This window comes from Pogona vitticeps, chromosome 2, assembly GCF_051106095.1.
Source record: "Pogona vitticeps strain Pit_001003342236 chromosome 2, PviZW2.1, whole genome shotgun sequence".
Taxonomy (NCBI): Eukaryota; Metazoa; Chordata; class Lepidosauria; order Squamata; family Agamidae; genus Pogona; species Pogona vitticeps.
The window spans coordinates 42,887,268-42,903,789 of NC_135784.1; the positions used below are offsets into that span (position 1 = coordinate 42,887,268).

The window sequence follows — 16,522 nt, forward strand, 5'->3', positions numbered from 1 at the left end:
ACATGTCTGCCTTCTAATAGCAGCACACAAAGATCTTTGAGTCTGAGTCATCTTCTGATTTCTTGTCTTCAGTGTCTCTTTGGACATATGTCTTCAGTGTCTCTTTGGACAAATATTTAACAATTTCAAATTCTATACTGCCAGAATTAAAGTTATGTAATTATCCTATTATCCTGATTTTTGTCTTTCTAACATTCAACTGCAATCCTGCTTTTGTGCATTCTTCATTTTTATAAAGCCTGTCTGATTGTTAAGATCATCAGGGAGGTCTTTCTCTTGGTCCCACCACCCTTACAGATGCACTTGGTGGAGACGTGGAACAGGGCCTTCTCTGTTGCTGCTCCTAGACTCTGGAACCCCCTCCCACAGGAAGCCAGACTGGCCCCATCTTTGCTGTCCTTCTACAGGCAGGCAAATATCTTTTTCTTCAGGCAGGTTTTTCTTTATCTGTCTAGCAGATAATGAATGGAATGATTTATAGTTTGTTGCTTCTAAATCAGTTTTTAGTAATGCTTTTGCCTAACATTTTTAATATACGTTATTGATTCTTTTAAATATTTGAATAATTTAATATATTTAGCTTTTAATATTGTGTTTTAATTACCGTATTTCTCTGTGTATAAAATGACACTTTTCCGTAAAATAATTAGAGGAAAAATTAAGGGTTGTTTTATACACAGAAGGAGGCAGTCGCACATGCGCTTGAGCACTTCTTGCTGCCATCGCTGCCCAATTGCTACTTCCAGAGCTCACGTCTTGTCCTCTCTGAGACAGCAGCAGGAGGAGACGGAGGCTCAGGTGCCTCTTGCTGCTGTCAACCATGCCTGCCCAATCACCTCCTCTAGTGGGACTGATGGGACTCACCTCCAGCTCACATCCGCCTTGTCCCCTCTGGTGGTGGAGGCAGCAGGAGATGGAGGCGAAGGAGCATTCACACATGCTCTTTTTTTTTTTTTTTGCTGCTTCCTCCCCCGCCTGCCCGGTCACCTCCTCCAGTGGGACTGACATGGGACTGACGAGGCTCAGCAGAAGGCAGAGGCAAACGAGCACCCTCGCATGCTCGGGCGCCTTTTCCTGCTGCCGCTGCTGGATCACCTCCTCCAGCGATTATCTTCTTAGGGCAGGGGACAAGGTGGTGACGTGAGCTGGAGGTGAGCTCTGGCAGTCCCACTGGAGGAGGTGATCGGGCGGGCAAAGGAGGCAGCAGCAGGAGAGATGGACGTGGAGGAGCAATTGCCCATTAACTGCTCCTTCACCTCCATCAAGGGTCAAAAATAGGGGGTCATTTTATACATTGGGGTTGTATACACGGGAAAATACGATATGTAAGTTACCTGGAGTGTCTTTTTTGGAGAAAAACAGAGTAAAAATATTTTAAATAAATAAATAAATAAAATTAACCAACAATTCCACTAATTTTTCCTTCTGATTTCTTGTCTGCAGTCTTCATTTAGACCAGGGGTCTACGAACTTTTGAGCATGAGGGACACATTGTATATTTTCCACATTTTTGAGGGCCAAAGGAATGCGCACACGTGGGAGTATCAGTGGCCGTCTGCACATATGCATCTGTACGGACGCCCACTTGCACACATGCACATGCACGCACACACATGCATGTGCCCCTCCTGCCTCCCTGCATGCCCACATGAATGCACACACGCGCACATGGACATGTGCACAGACTGAAAGGAATGAATGGGCTAAAACAACAACACAGACCAGATGTGGCCTGAGGGCCAGTTTGGAGACCCCTGATTTAGAGTGATGACTGAAGCAAGGTATAGAAAAACCTGAATTATTTCTATTTCTTCATCATTAATATTAAAGTTATGTAATACTTCTGAAGTTACAATTTTTGTTTTTTTCCAGTCGTGCTCTCAATTTGTCTGAACAAAACTGATTTTCTGAATTTGATTTTGGGTTCTGATCTTGTAGACAACATTTCTAAAATTATGCCGCCATGGTATCTCTTAATGGAAAACCCTGAAAAGGGTCACTGTAAATCAGAATTGACTTGACAACACATGATGATGATGTCTCAGATACTAAAGCTCCTGACTCAGGGATTCTATTCTGAAGCCTTTCTCAAGACAGACCAGCAGTGTCAGTCATTCGAATACCACTTGTCACTGCAGGCTAATTTGTTTTGGTGGTTTCTCAGCCATTCAAAAGCATCCAACTTTCTAAGAGCTTTTGAAAATAATATTCTTTCAGTTTTAAAGTTGGGAGTCACCCTTTGCTGTGTCAACAAACAAGAAGTAACATTGAATTAAGAGGTTGCTATTCCCAGATTATTCTTCAGACTATGCTATTCTTCAGACTTCCAAAGAATAGCAAGGAGAGACAAGAGGGCCTTCTTAAATGAACAATGCAAAGAAATAGAGGAAGATAACAGAAAAGGAAAGACCAGAGATCTGTTCAGGAAAATTGGACATATTAGAGGAACATTTTGCGCAAAGATGAACATGATAAAAGACAAAAATGGGAGGGACCTAACAGAAGCAGAAGACGTCAAGAAGAGGTGGCAAGAATACACAGAGGAATTATATCAGAAAGATTTGGATATCCTGGACAACCCAGACAATGTAGTTGCTGACCTTGAGCCAGACATCCTGGAGAGCGAAGTCAAGTGGGCCTTAGAAAGCCTGGCTAACAACAAGGCCAGTGGAGGTGATGGCATTCCAGTTGAACTACTTAAAATCTTGAAAGATGATGCTGTTAAGGTGCTACACTCAATATGCCAGCAAGTTTGGAAAACTCAACAGTGGCCAGAGGATTGGAAAAGATCAGTCTACATCCCAATCCCAAAGAAAGGCAGTGCCAAAGAATGCTCCAACTACCGTACAATTGCACTCATTTCGCACGCTAGCAAGGTTATGCTCAAAATCCTGCAAGGTAGGCTTCAGCAGTATGTGGACCGAGAACTCCCAGAAGTACAAGCTGGATTCCGAAGAGGCAGAGGAACTCGAGACCAAATTGCTAACTTGCGCTGGATTATGGAGAAAGCCAGAGAGTTACAGAAAAATATCTACTTCTGCTTCATTGACTATGCGAAAGCCTTTGACTGTGTGGACCACAGCAAACTATGGCAAGTTCTTAAAGAAATGGGAGTGCCTGACCACTTTATCTGTCTCCTGAGAAACCTATATGTGGGACAGGAAGCAACAGTTAGAACTGGTCATGGAACAACTGAGTGGTTCAAAATTGGGAAAGGAGTACGGCAAGGCTGTATATTGTCCCCCAGCTTATTTAACTTATATGCAGAATACATCATGCGGAAGGCTGGACTGGAAGAAACCCAAGCCGGAATTAAGATTGCCGGAAGAAATATCAACAACCTCCGATATGCAGATGATACCACTCTGATGGCAGAAAGTGAGGAGGAATTAAAGAACCTTGTAATGAGAGTGAAAGAGGAGAGTGCAAAAAACGGTCTGAAACTCAACATCAAAAAAACTAAGATCATGGCCACTGGTCCCATCACCTCCTGGGAAATAGAAGGGGAAGATATGGAGGCAGTGTCAAATTTTATCTTCCTGGGCTCCATGATTACTTCAGATGGAGACAGCAGCCCTGAAATTAAAAGGCGCCTTCTTCTTGGGAGGAAAGCGATGACAAATCTTGACAGCATCTTGAAAAGCAGAGACATCACCTTGCCAACAAAAGTCCGAATAGTCAAAGCTATGGTTTTTCCTGTCGTGATGTATGGAAGTGAGAGCTGGACCATAAAGAAAGCTGACCGCCGAAGAATTGATGCCTTTGAATTGTGGTGCTGGAGGAGGCTCTTGAGAATCCCCTGGACTGCAAGGAGAACAAACCTATCAGTTCTAAAGGAAATCAACCCTGAATGCTCACTTGAAGGACAGATCCTGAAGCTGAGGCTCCAGTACTTTGGCCATCTCATGAGAAGAAAAGAGTCCTTGGAAAAAACCTTGATGTTAGGAAGGTGTGATGGCAAGAGGAGAAGGGGACGACCAAGGATGAGATGGCTGGACAGTGTCTGCGAAGCAACCAACATGAACCTGACACAACTCCGGGAGGCAGTAGAAGACAGGAGGGCCTGGCGTGCTCTGGTCCATGGGGTCACGAAGAGTCGGACACGACTAAACGACTAAACACACACATTCCCAGATGTCTGATAATATAAACACGGCTTCATCAGATTGTTCTGACAACTAATGGAATTTCAAAAAGCACTAAGTTAAAGTGCCAACTGAATGATCATTAATAATGCAGAGATCATAAGGAAAAGTTCATGGCTTCCATTTACAGACCTGAAAAGTGGACTATGTAGTTTTAAATCTAAATTCTTTATTCTCTTCAGTTTTCAAGTGTTGTTAAAACAGATTCAGAATGATACCAATTAGGAATCTTGCCGCTTTGACAGTAGTGCTCTTTAGCACAGCTGAGTTACTGCTTTTCCAAGGTCCTTTCCCATGTGCAAGAACTTCGCATAATGTGTCTATGAAATTTTTTCTGTCCACCTTTCTATCTTGTCCTTTATATACCTGAAGAGGATCAAGTAGATGGATAATGCTCTACATAGAGTGGATGAGATACTGATAGAACTCTTCAAACTACTGAGATGAAATATATCAAAATCATAACAAGAATATGCCAGGAAGTAGGGAAGTCAAAACAATAGCCTACAAACTGGAAATGTTCATATACATTTCAGTCCTCAAGAAAGGACATGCCAAAATGTTCAGCGAGTATAGGACCAATACATTAATTTCCCATGGAAGCAAAATAATGATCAAAGAATTTAAAAATATCCTAAAATATAAGGATGTGTATGGTGTGAAAGTTTGACAGTGAAGAATACCAACAGGAAAAAAAATCATTTGGAATATGGTGTTGCAGGAGATACCAATTTCTGCCAGAAAGTCAGTCCTAGATGAAATCAAGCCTGAACAAGCCTTGTAGAAGGAAACATGACTAAACTGTGGTTATTGCATTTTGGGGATATCATGAGAAGATAAGAAACACTAGAAAAGACAATGCTGGGGGAAGCTGAAGGCAACAGAAAAAGAGGAGGATCAAATATGAAATAGTTGATTGAGTTAATAAAGGTACTCACAGCCTTGCGTTTTAAGACCTACACAAGGCTGTTGATGGCAGGTCCTTCTGGAATTCACTCTTTCATAGGGTGCCATAAGCTGGAACATCAGCAACGTATAGCACAATAATCTAGTTATGCCCATGACATTTATGAATGCCATGTGCTTTTCAGAATTGCCTTATTCAACAAATACCGCTTGCAACTTTAGTTATAATCTTCCTGTGTGTGTGTGACTTCTACTTATATTAACTACTGTTTTATTGCTGCTGCAGCTTTACTAATAAATCTGGTCATAAGTGCCCTTAATTACACAAATTTCTGTACTGCATTGGCCTGAAGTTGCAAGAAGGAAGCTTCTAATTAAATGCACAATAGACCTTGAAAAGCTTCACTAGTACTTTTTCTATCCATTTAGTGCTGCAATTACTTTTTAGGCAAGGGGAAATCAACACATGCAAAGACCTACACCTCTCAGAGGTTAAGTGGATTGCGCTTATTGAAAATACATTGAAAATGCTTGACGAAAATACACTTTGATAATCCACATGAGTTTCTCTTCCTAATTTTTATTGTAAGGTGCTTACCTTGTGCCTAATTAGAACATTAATTAAATTAGATCAGTAGCGCCTATATGGACTAGAAGCATCTCTCCAGGTGTTCATTAGGGGTTCTGTTTGGTGATGCCAGGAATCAGGGAACCTTCTGTGCTGAGGTTTTATTAATATTTCCACAAGAGCTCTGACAATCCCTTGTGGAAAGAGTCCTCCATTAAAGTCTGGCATAAGGAAAGCAAACCAGTTTTTGTTTTTCTGCTGCTTTTCCCAGCTGTTTTCTTGGATGACAGATGATTAATAGAATGTATAGAATCTGAAAGGTCATTGAAAGAGTGGGGAAAAAGCAGTATAATTGGTTGTCTTACTGACTTAGCAGCAGGAATGAGAGAAAAGTTAATCGTTAAAATTTCTCACCGAATTCTTGGGAGTTGAGCAGACAACTGTCATTAATGAATTTGGGTGCAATGAGGATCCCTTCTACTCTACATTTCTCATTAGAAGGAGTCGCAGAATGAGCCATTCTGCTCAGTGCACCAGGCTAGTAACGATTGTTCTCAAGCGACTCCCCCTCCCCGCTTTTGAAAGCTGCAGACTGTATTGATAAAACCTTCAGCAGCTGTTGACTAGACCTCTGAGGCTATTTCCTCAGTACTGAAGCTTTTCAGGGGAATCTGTCAACGCTTCTGCCACTTCCCCGGCAAGGTCAAGGAAAGTAAGTGGCAGCTTTATGAGTGTGCCAGCAGTTCCTTGCCAGCTGTTTCTTCCACTTCATTCTCACCTAAACTCTCTTAATTAAGAAGCAGAAATGTAAAGGCATTGATTTATTTTATTTTTTTAAAAAAAGAAGAAAATGGGACACTGGAAGGACAACTCCAAAGTTTGATCAAGTGAGTAGGCTAAGGACATAAGGTATGCGCAACCCTGACAGTAGGAGCTACGGTTTTGCTCTCTTTTTGCAATGGCAGTCAGACATCGTAGGTGAAGAAAAGTCTTGTGGGACCTGAAAGTTTCCACCTGAATAGATACATTGTGGCATAAGTTTCCATTAATTTAAGTCTTATTTCATAAGGGATGAGGAATGTATCCTCTGCATTTTCAGAGTATGTGTATAGCTGTAACTCTAGACAAAAGTCAAAATAGTGAGGCCAGAGGTGCATAAAAGTAGATTCCATCTGTGATGTCTGTGCAATTCTCAGATGCCTGTTGTGTAAGCAAAGGGAGCATTTACAACAGAAGTCCCCAATTGCGGATAACTCAGATTTCTAGCTTCACTGATTACTGTTACTGTGAATGATCTTTGTACTTTTCCTATGTATGTTTGAACTCTGCACAGTAAAGTCATAGACCTACAGAACATTTTGCATGTCATAGGCTCTTGGCCAGACTCCCCCCCCCACTAGAATCACATAGGATCTGCTACTTTGTTTAATTAATTATGTTCCAATGAATAAAAAAGTATAATTTTAATTTTTTTTTCAAGTCATAAAGCTATTTTCTGTTTTCATTACAGCAGCTCATTAACATTCTCATGTCAGATGTGTTCACGATGAAACATACTGCTGGTTTGCTATTAAATTACAGTCATTCTCATGTCCTCTTCTGAACCTTGCGATTATTTTCACCCAGGACCTAGAAATCAGAGAACAGCCTAGGTGTAGCTTGAAGATATTCCGAACAACATGAAGCATTATGAATTTTTTTTTTTTTAAAAAAATCAGTTTAATTTTGGAGTATATTTTACTGAGAAAAAAATTTGTCACATTCATGTTTTTCATTTCAATTTCTTTAGGTCCTCTCAGCAGTATTTTGGTCAATCGTTTTGGTAGCCGGCCAGTGGTCATCTTTGGAGGTCTACTATGTGGCCTGGGGATGGTTTCAGCTGCTTTCTGCACAAGCATTTTCCAGCTATACCTTTGCGCTGGATTCATTACAGGTAATAGCAAAAGGCTTCTCTGCTTTTTCTTGAGGACATGTCTAAAGAAGACCTGACCCGGAATACATAGAGGGAGGGTACTTTATATGCTGCGCACAATGTAGTGCCATCTGTTTGTTGTGGTGTTCCATGCATGTGCTCTGCTTTTTTTAAATATATGCCTAGTCAGCAGTGGTGATGCTATATATCAGGGATGAGTCGCGGGACTCGCTGTCAAGTTGGACTTAAGTCACACCAGTGACCCGACTTCAGTTTTTTTCCCCAGTGACTCAGACTTGACCCACTTGGATTCCACTTACTCTCTCTCATTTTTAAGGGGGGGGGGGAGCTTGATTTTAATTGGGACTCAGACTTGGGAACTCAAGATTTGGTACCAAAGACTCAGACTGAGTACAGTGGTGCCCCACGTAGCGACGATAATCCGTTCTGGAAAAATCGTCGCTATACGGATTCGTCGCTATGCGGAACAAAAAAGCCCATAGGAATGCATTAAAACACGTTTAATGCGTTCCTATGGGCAAAAAACTCACCGTTCTGCGAAAATCCTCCATACGGCCACAACAATACACACTAATCACCCCTCTACAGAAAAAGACAAAAGCCTATCTCATAGCCATAAATACTGCACTCCCAAGCCAACTACACCAGAGCACAGAGTGCTATCCTCTGAAAATGCCGGTCACAGAGACTGGCGAAACGTTAGGAAGAACAACCTTCAGAACATGGCCAAAAAGCCCGAAAAACCCAGAACAACCAAACAATATTCAAGTTCCTGCTGTATATATTCAGAGCATACATAAATGGTGGACATGAGCTGATTTTCATTATTCTCTGGTCAGGGAACCCTGAGATATTTTGTTCTTTGAGAAGGACTGCTGGTCTATAACAGAGAAGTCTCAGTCTTCTCCTAGAGATGGGCATGAACCTCGGTTCAGAGGTTCATGCCAGTTCATATGCGTGCCACACATTCCCTTCCCCTGCCTCCCCAGACAATGACCCACTTATCAGCTGGAACACGTCTCTCTCCTCCTCTTTGGCTGTTCAACTGGTCCCTGGCAGGAGCACAGGTTTGCCTGTCCTGCCTCTTTGTCTGAGTGGGCGTTCAGCCAAGGAGGTGTGACAGGGAAGCCTGTGCTCTTGCCAGAGACTGGCCAAACAGTCAAAGAGAATGAGAGGAGCATGTGTTGGTTGGTGGTGGTGGGGTCCAGACAGGGAGGCAGGGACAGTGAATGTGTGACACCTGTGGTGCTCTGTGTACCAGCTGGCACAAACCTCTGAACCTAGCTTTGTGCCCATCTTTACTCTTCACTAAACAGCAATTGTTAGGATTCTCTGGGGGATGCCATGGTGGTTAAACAGATGGGAGACTAACATGTAGTCTTCATGTAATGCTGTCCTGTAATGATCTGCTTAGATTTTATATTTATATGACCTGTAACCTTTTTCATTTCACCATGGCTACACTTCTGTTGTGCAGCAGTATTTGGGGGCAAATTGCATCAAGTTAAATAAATCACTGTAGACATTATCATTGTGAGTCACACAACTCAGGATACAACTGGTAATGTCTACAATGGTTTCTTATCTCAAGACACTTCACCTCCAAAAGTTATGCCATTGATGGCTATGCTGTGGAACCTCATCAGAGGATTTTGGCCTATATGTCGTTGAAGAGGTCTGTGAAAACTCATGCCCCATTAACCCATTCTTCAGTAGGAACATTAAAGAGCATGTCACTGTTCAATTAAAGAAATACCACAAAGTACATTTTTCCATCTCATTATGGTTCAAATTTGGAATTTCAGCCAAAAGATAACTAATACAGCAATTCTAGGCCGATTCCCAGATCTCTAGTATTACAAATCAGAAGGCATCACACACTCATTCTGTGTTTTTCCTTAACAGATTATTTTTTCTTATTAATAGTAACAACAGAAAAATATAGGTAGTGGTGGGAAGGCATGAGAGAGTTAGAAATGGAAGGTGTTATTTAGGCCCTCTATAAAATTGCATCTTTGCAGGAGGCTAATTGAAGATAAAAGTCTCAACTAGACTGGTTTGTATTATCAGCAAATATTGCTGTTGCAAATGGCCATTGTGCTTTTTTCTATATATTTAAACTTTAGCTCTGTTTTTTTCTTTGCTATGTGATTACACATATATGCATGTGACATGTTAATTTTATTTATTCTTATTCTGCTTTGTGTAAATTTGCAATATACAGTATGTATGTATGGATGTGTGCATGCATACACAGGCACATACATACACTGGCCAAACTAAAGGGAAGAAAATAAAGAGGGAGAGAAAAAAAGCAAAGGACAAATTAAAGACTGCCTTTCAGGGTGAAATTTTGTAGATCAAAATCCATTTCATCAGACTCTTTTTGGATTTTGATTCATGAAAACTCTCGCTGAAAAAAGAATCTGTTATGCCCCAACAGATTCTCTTTTGTTTCTACCCTTTCTCTCCATTTCACCTGTGTTTTGACCAACGTGTGAAAACAGACTAACACTCTTTGCAACAATATATGCTAAAGACATTAACAGAAGACAGTACTGAAGTAATCTGATGAACTGGCTTCTAGTTAATGAATACAGTGGTGCCCCGTATAGCGAGGTTAATCCGTTCCGGATTAACCTTCGCTATACGAAAACATAACTGTGCGGGTAAGCAAAGCCTATTGGAACGCATTAAACTTAGTTTAATGCGTTCCAATAAGCGTGGAAACTTACCCCTCCAGCGATGTTTTCGCTCCGGCGGCCATTTTGGAGCCGCCGATCAGCTGATCGGCGGCTCCAAAATGGCCGCCGGATGGCCCGAAATGCCCCCCCGCAGCGTTTTCGCGACCTCCGTAAGAAAGGGGAGGGCGCGAAAACACTGATAGGGGCCATTTCGGGTCATGCGGCGGCCATTTTGGAGCCGCCGATCAGCTGTTCGGCGGCTCCAAAATGGCCGCCGGAGGCCCCAATCGTCGCAAAGCGAGTGCGGCGATTGGGGCTGATCCGTATAGCGATCCCCAAAAAGGGATCTCTATACGGATTCTTCGTTAAACGGTGCGCTCGTTAAGCAAGGCACCACTGTACATACACCATAATAAATGTTTTAGTCTAAGGTTCCACAAGCCCCTTGGTTGGTTTTGCTCACAGCTTGGAAAAATTACTATTTTGGACTGTAAATCTGAAGGATTGAGCTTCTTAACCTCTGAGGGGCTTTTATTTACTTATTTATTTTATTATTTCAATTTAATATACCACTTCCACTAGTGCCGTAGTACTCCTCTGAGCAGTTCACAGCAAAATACATAATAAACAATCCAATCAAATAAAAACAAGGTGCTAGAGCATAAATAAAGGTATATAAAACAAAAAATGAAACCAAAATACAGATAATAAATGACTGATGGAAGTGTAAGATGGCCTCACTCAATTAGGGTCAGAGTGGAAGGCCTCCCTAAAGAGTCTTCAATTGCCTCCTAAATACATATAGGCAGGGAGGAGGCCAGATGAAGCTCCTCTGGGATGATTCCACAAGGACAGGGCCACCGCGAAGAAGGCCGTACCTCTGGTAGAAGATTTATGAGGCCTCCTCAGGTTGGCTACCTGGAGGAGCCTCATCTGCAATGATATGGTGGGTCAGACAGTAGACATTGGGAAAATCACACTTTTACGCGATGCGATAAGGTGATTCGTCTTTTTTTGCTCTCTCTGCTTTAGGACTTGGCCTGGCGCTCAACCTCCAGCCTTCAGTGATCATCATTGGAAAGTATTTCCTGAAAAGGCGTCCGCTGGCTAATGGCCTTGCGATGGCAGGAAGCCCTGTTATGCTTTGTACGCTTGCGCCCTTGAACCAACTGCTTTTTGACAACTTTGGATGGAGAGGGAGCTTTTTCATTCTTGGGGCAATTCTACTGAACTGCTGTGTGGCAGGAGCACTCTTTAGACCTATTGGACCCCCATCTGCTCCCACTGACAAGAAAACAAATGCCCAAGCTGTAGAGACTCTTAAAAACAAAGATATAAACATGGTTGAAATGGCTGATCTTGGCGATGGAGAGAAGGAAGACAAAGACTGCTGTGAAAATTTTAACAAGTTCCTGGATTTATCTCTTTTCAAGCACAGGGGCTTCCTGATCTACCTGATAGGGAACGTGCTCATGTTCCTAGGCTTTTTTGCTCCTATTGTCTTTCTGGCTCCTTACGCAAAGCACCTTGGAATCGATGAATATTCTGCAGCCTTCCTCCTTTCAATTCTTGCCATTGTTGATATGTTTGCTAGACCAGCTACGGGGCTCCTTGCAAACAGCAAATGGATCCGGCCAAAGATTCAGTATTTTTTCAGTTTCTCCATAGTTTTTAATGGCACCTGTCATCTCTTGTGCCCCTTAGCAACAGGCTATGCGGGGTTAGTGGTGTATTCTGCTTTTTATGGACTGGCCTTCGGTATGGTTTGTGCCATGCTATTTGAAACTCTCATGGATCTTGTCGGTGCCAGCCGCTTCACAAGTGCTGTAGGCCTGGTTACCATTGTTGAATGCTGTACCATATTACTTGGACCACCCATTGGGGGTAAGAATATTTGTTTATGTCTCCTCACTGAAAAGACTTGCAAATTTTTTTAAACTTCAAGTTGAAAAGCATTAGATGTTACAACTTAAGCCCCTGGCTTCACTTTGAATTCTGTTTTTCTGAGCCCACTTTTTGCTATTCAGTTTCCATTTCACTGAAGATTTTGAATTGTGACCATGAAGCCTCTTAGTTCAAGAAACAAACAAACAGACAAAAAAACACTTGCCAAGAAATGTTCAGGTCTTCTGCAAACCTACTAAATATGATCTTATAGAATCCTTCAAAGGTCCTTTTTCATACTGATAATATGATCATATGTCCCACAGTTTGTTCTGGTTTGGGATGGGCTGGTTTGCTTCTTTTCTTGGCAACCACATGCAATATATGCCATTGTGAACCAGACCATTCCTGATCTATGCCTACTCACACTTTTTTGGGGGTCCCTGTCAGAGGCCTTTTTTGTTGTGGTGGTTGTGGTGCAGATAGGATCATTATATTTTGACTCAGTTCCAGCATGTGTAATTGCTGGGACTGAACCAAAGCAGTTGACTTAAATTGTTACTTTGCTTAAACCACATGACTATGTTGGAAAATGGAAAGGAAGAGAGAGAGGAAGCAACGTTTTTTAAAAATAAAAAAAGTTTGTAAGGCAGCACTGATGTGCTAGATAGCACTTAGATTTTTTTTAAAAAAATTCAAATGCTTCCTCCTGCCCCCCCCCCGGGAGAAGGGGACAAGGAGGGAGATCCCCCCCACCCGTTCCTTTAAAGAGAAGAATGGCCAAATAGGGTCACTTTGAGGTGTGTTGGGGCTTCCACTCAATTCTTGCTTGTGGGTGCAGGAATTGCCACAAATGACACACCACACCTCAAAACAACCATGTTTAGGATAGTCTCGCCCAATCCAGCCAAGGATAGTTTGGCCATTTGGTTGTGCACCCCTGTCCCAAATCGGACAAGCATTGCTGCACCTGTGCGTCTACAGGGCTCAGATACAAGTTACAGTTAATTGCACAGTGCAAAAAGGCTTAGTTTCCTTTGCCAGAAAGATGAGTAGTTGATGTATAGATTGGCAGTCAAACAAAGAAGGACAGCATAATTTATTTATTTATATCCTTATTTATATCATTATGCTTGCTGGATAGCTCAGTAATTTAGGTATTTGGGTGTGGAGCCGGAGGCTGGGAGTTTGATACCCCACTGTGCCTCCTGTGAGTAGAGCCAGCCTGTGTGGCCTTGGGCAAGCTGCACAGTCTCAGGATGCCTCCAGAAGAAGGGAAAGGTAAACTATGTTTTGTGTATTCTCTATGCAGAAAACCCTAGAAGGGGTCCCCATAAGTTATTTATAGCTTGCCTTTCTCCTAGGGAATGGATCCAAGGTGACTTACAGCAGATAAAAATGAATGCTTAAATCATAGCAACTTACCATAATACTAAAATGCAATTAAATGTAAACAATGTTAAAAACATCATTAGTTAAAAAACACCTGATAATATATATGCTGCTTCCCTCTAAAAAATCAAGTTGCATTGAAGATGGTTTCTGTTGATCATTTGAATGATCAGTATTGATTAGTTGATTTTTAATTTTGCCATGTAACAGCTAAATTTCTTTGGGCAGTTCTCACAACAGGGTTAAATCCAAAATTTATTTATTTATTTGTTTAACTTCTATGCCACCCATCTGGCTACAAGTCCACTCTGGGCAGTTTACACTCAAAAAATAAGACACAAAATAAAAACATCATCAAATTACAACCATCGAACACATAATGGAATATCTGAAACAAAACTGAAACAGTTCCAAAAATCAAAGTAGGAATAACAGTCCCAAAAGCCAGGGATATATTCCTCCAGGTGAACTGGTCCCAAACTGTTAAAGGTGTAAAGTTCAGTATCGGTATTTTGAATTAAGCCTGGAAATATACTGGACATTGTTGATGCAGATAACAAAGCGCCTGTGTAAACATACTGTCTAGTTTCAATTAGAATGCTTTCTTGTTGTTCTCCTTCTATCTCGCTGACATTTTCAGAGCATCAACAAAGGCAAATATAAGCCTTTTAAGCTGGAAAGAGGATAATGTAGCCATCGTGATGGGACCATGGCCGATATAGCAGCTTAAACTGGTAAACAGAGCTTTTAGACCAGTGGTTCCTAACCTTTTTTTGCGTCACATCCTCTTTTTATAATAATCGAGTAACCTGCAAGCCACTCCCTCCACCATCTTCATATAAAAAGGCATTTTTAATGGAGTAAAGTCATCCTTTCTGAGAAAGTAGAGGCTTATTTTTTCCCCAAAAGGGCCTGTTTCTCATACATACATGCATATGCGAACTTTAATATCCGGCTCCAAAAGGTCAAGGAAGAAATTATTTAACAGAGGCTACAACACATATAGGGCAACCCATGCCCCTCCAAATATGTTGTGACCCCTTGGGGTCACAACCACGAGGTTGAGAAGTACTGTCCTAGACACAGAAGACATCTGTGCGTCAAGTAACTGTTGTATAGAAAAACCTGGGGTTCTTATAGGTATATACGGGAGGGTTTGATCTTTTGTAGGACATGCTACCCCCCCCCGAGCAAGTTGAAAAACACTCAGTGAGCAGAATGATCAGCTAGTAAAAGAACCTCTGTCTTGTCTGGCCTAGAACTTACCAGTTCCCATACAGCTTATTGCAGTGCCTAGGTATTGTCTGAGAATACTCTTATTGTAAGCAGATAAAAAGGAGAGATAGAGTTCCACCTTTGTATTAGCTACACTTCAGTTTAAACCTGCAGGTGATACTAAACAGCAAGGAGAATAAGATAAGAGTTTTGTCGAAACCCATTGCATAATTGCCATGAGACCAAGCTAATACTCCCTCAGCACCACCTTCTGGAATTGATGACCTAAGTATGAGTAAAACCTCTGTAGTGCAATGTTTCTAAGCTCCAGCCCAGTCAGACTTCCAGAAGCATACATTAGTGGCATCAAAAAAGCTACTGAGAGGTTCAACATTGATATATCCTTGCTGTATGGTTTGGGGCAGGTGTGTTCTTCATTGGTATTCTTCATTGTGGTTAAATTTATCTCCAACCACTCTTCGCTTTTCCCAAAGAGTGTTTGTTCCATGAGAATTTATATTCAGAAAATTATATAGCTATGCATTTGTGGGTGTGGATTAGAGAATTGCCATTTTGGCGAATTGTCCTGCTTCGTGATTCATCAAAATTGACGAAGCATGAATCTTCTCCCCATGAACCGATAAAACTCAAATTTATTTCTTGGTTCGGGATGGGGGTAGACAACTAGAGGCTGTCTTTTAAAAAAAACTGACCCTTCTACCCCCACAGACTGCCCCCCTGCCCACTTCCCACTACCCCTGTCACATCCAGCACCACTTGCTGCAATAGCCTCCGCTGCTATGGCCTGCCTTAAGTGAATCTAGGTTGACCTTTGCAAAGATGGTGGCTGCAGCTTCCCTGCCTAAGAGAAGCCTGGATTCCCTTAAGGCAGGATAAGGGAATCTGGCTGCCCTTTGCAAAGATGGCGGCTGCAACTTCCCTGTTCTAAAAGAAGCTGTAGCCGCCATCTTTGCAAAGGGTAGCCAGTGCCCCTTATGGCAGGCCTTGGCTGCGGAGGTCACCGCAGCGGGCAGCAATGGATGGTGGCAGCAGCAGGCAGCACTAGATGACAGTAGCGTTGGGCGGTGATGGATGGTGGCAGCAGCAAACATAGGGGGGAGGGGGATAAGCTGTGGGGGTGGATGGCTGTGGGGCTGGCTGGCTGCATATCGGCCTGCCAGTCAGCTGATCGGCAGGCCCATAGGCAGAATGGGAAGACCATAGGAAGAGAGGGAAAGGCTAGCCTTCCATCTTCCTAGGGGATGAATAAAAATGGGGAAATATTCATCCCTTTGTATTTGTAAGGGTCTCTGGAACTGACAAATATAAGGGACAAATATATAACAAATCAGTGATACTGTATTTTTACAAAGATCACTATCCGTTTTTTAATTCCTCCCCATGTTTAGTGTGTATGTTTTGTGGCCCTCTTGAATTTGACTGTGCTTTTGGGTAGGATGTGCTCTCATACACAGTTGCAGCCTAAGGTTCCATATCTTGTCATTTCTTATTCCAAGAATTCAGAATAATTTATTTGGTCACTTATATGTGAGACTATGTTGACTTCCCTTCAGTAAACAGCTCTAAGAAAATATGAAGCCTTCTGCTCTTGGAGATCTTCTGATGTTGCAACTGTTGGAATCTACATATGTTCTTACTGGGTTTTGCTCTCCTGAGATAAACAGTTCGATCAAAGGCTCATTATCTTCAATGAACAACAACAAACCTTCTGATAGCAAAATCTGCTGTCTACAAGACAGCTCTGCAGGAGCTGTGTCAATATGACAGAACTTTT

General features: G+C 42.0%; 1 protein-coding gene across 2 annotated transcripts in view; it reads left to right on the forward strand.

The window, feature by feature from the left end:
* Positions 1 to 16,522, forward strand: part of LOC110089505 (monocarboxylate transporter 2) — a 48,463-nt gene that overhangs the window by 28,051 nt on the left and 3,890 nt on the right. For both annotated transcript variants that reach the window (XM_020812617.3, XM_078385102.1), the window contains 2 exons: positions 7,409 to 7,552; positions 11,269 to 12,120. In XM_020812617.3, the coding sequence (XP_020668276.2) occupies positions 7,409 to 7,552; positions 11,269 to 12,120 (996 nt within the window). The remainder of the gene's footprint in view (positions 1 to 7,408; positions 7,553 to 11,268; positions 12,121 to 16,522) is intronic.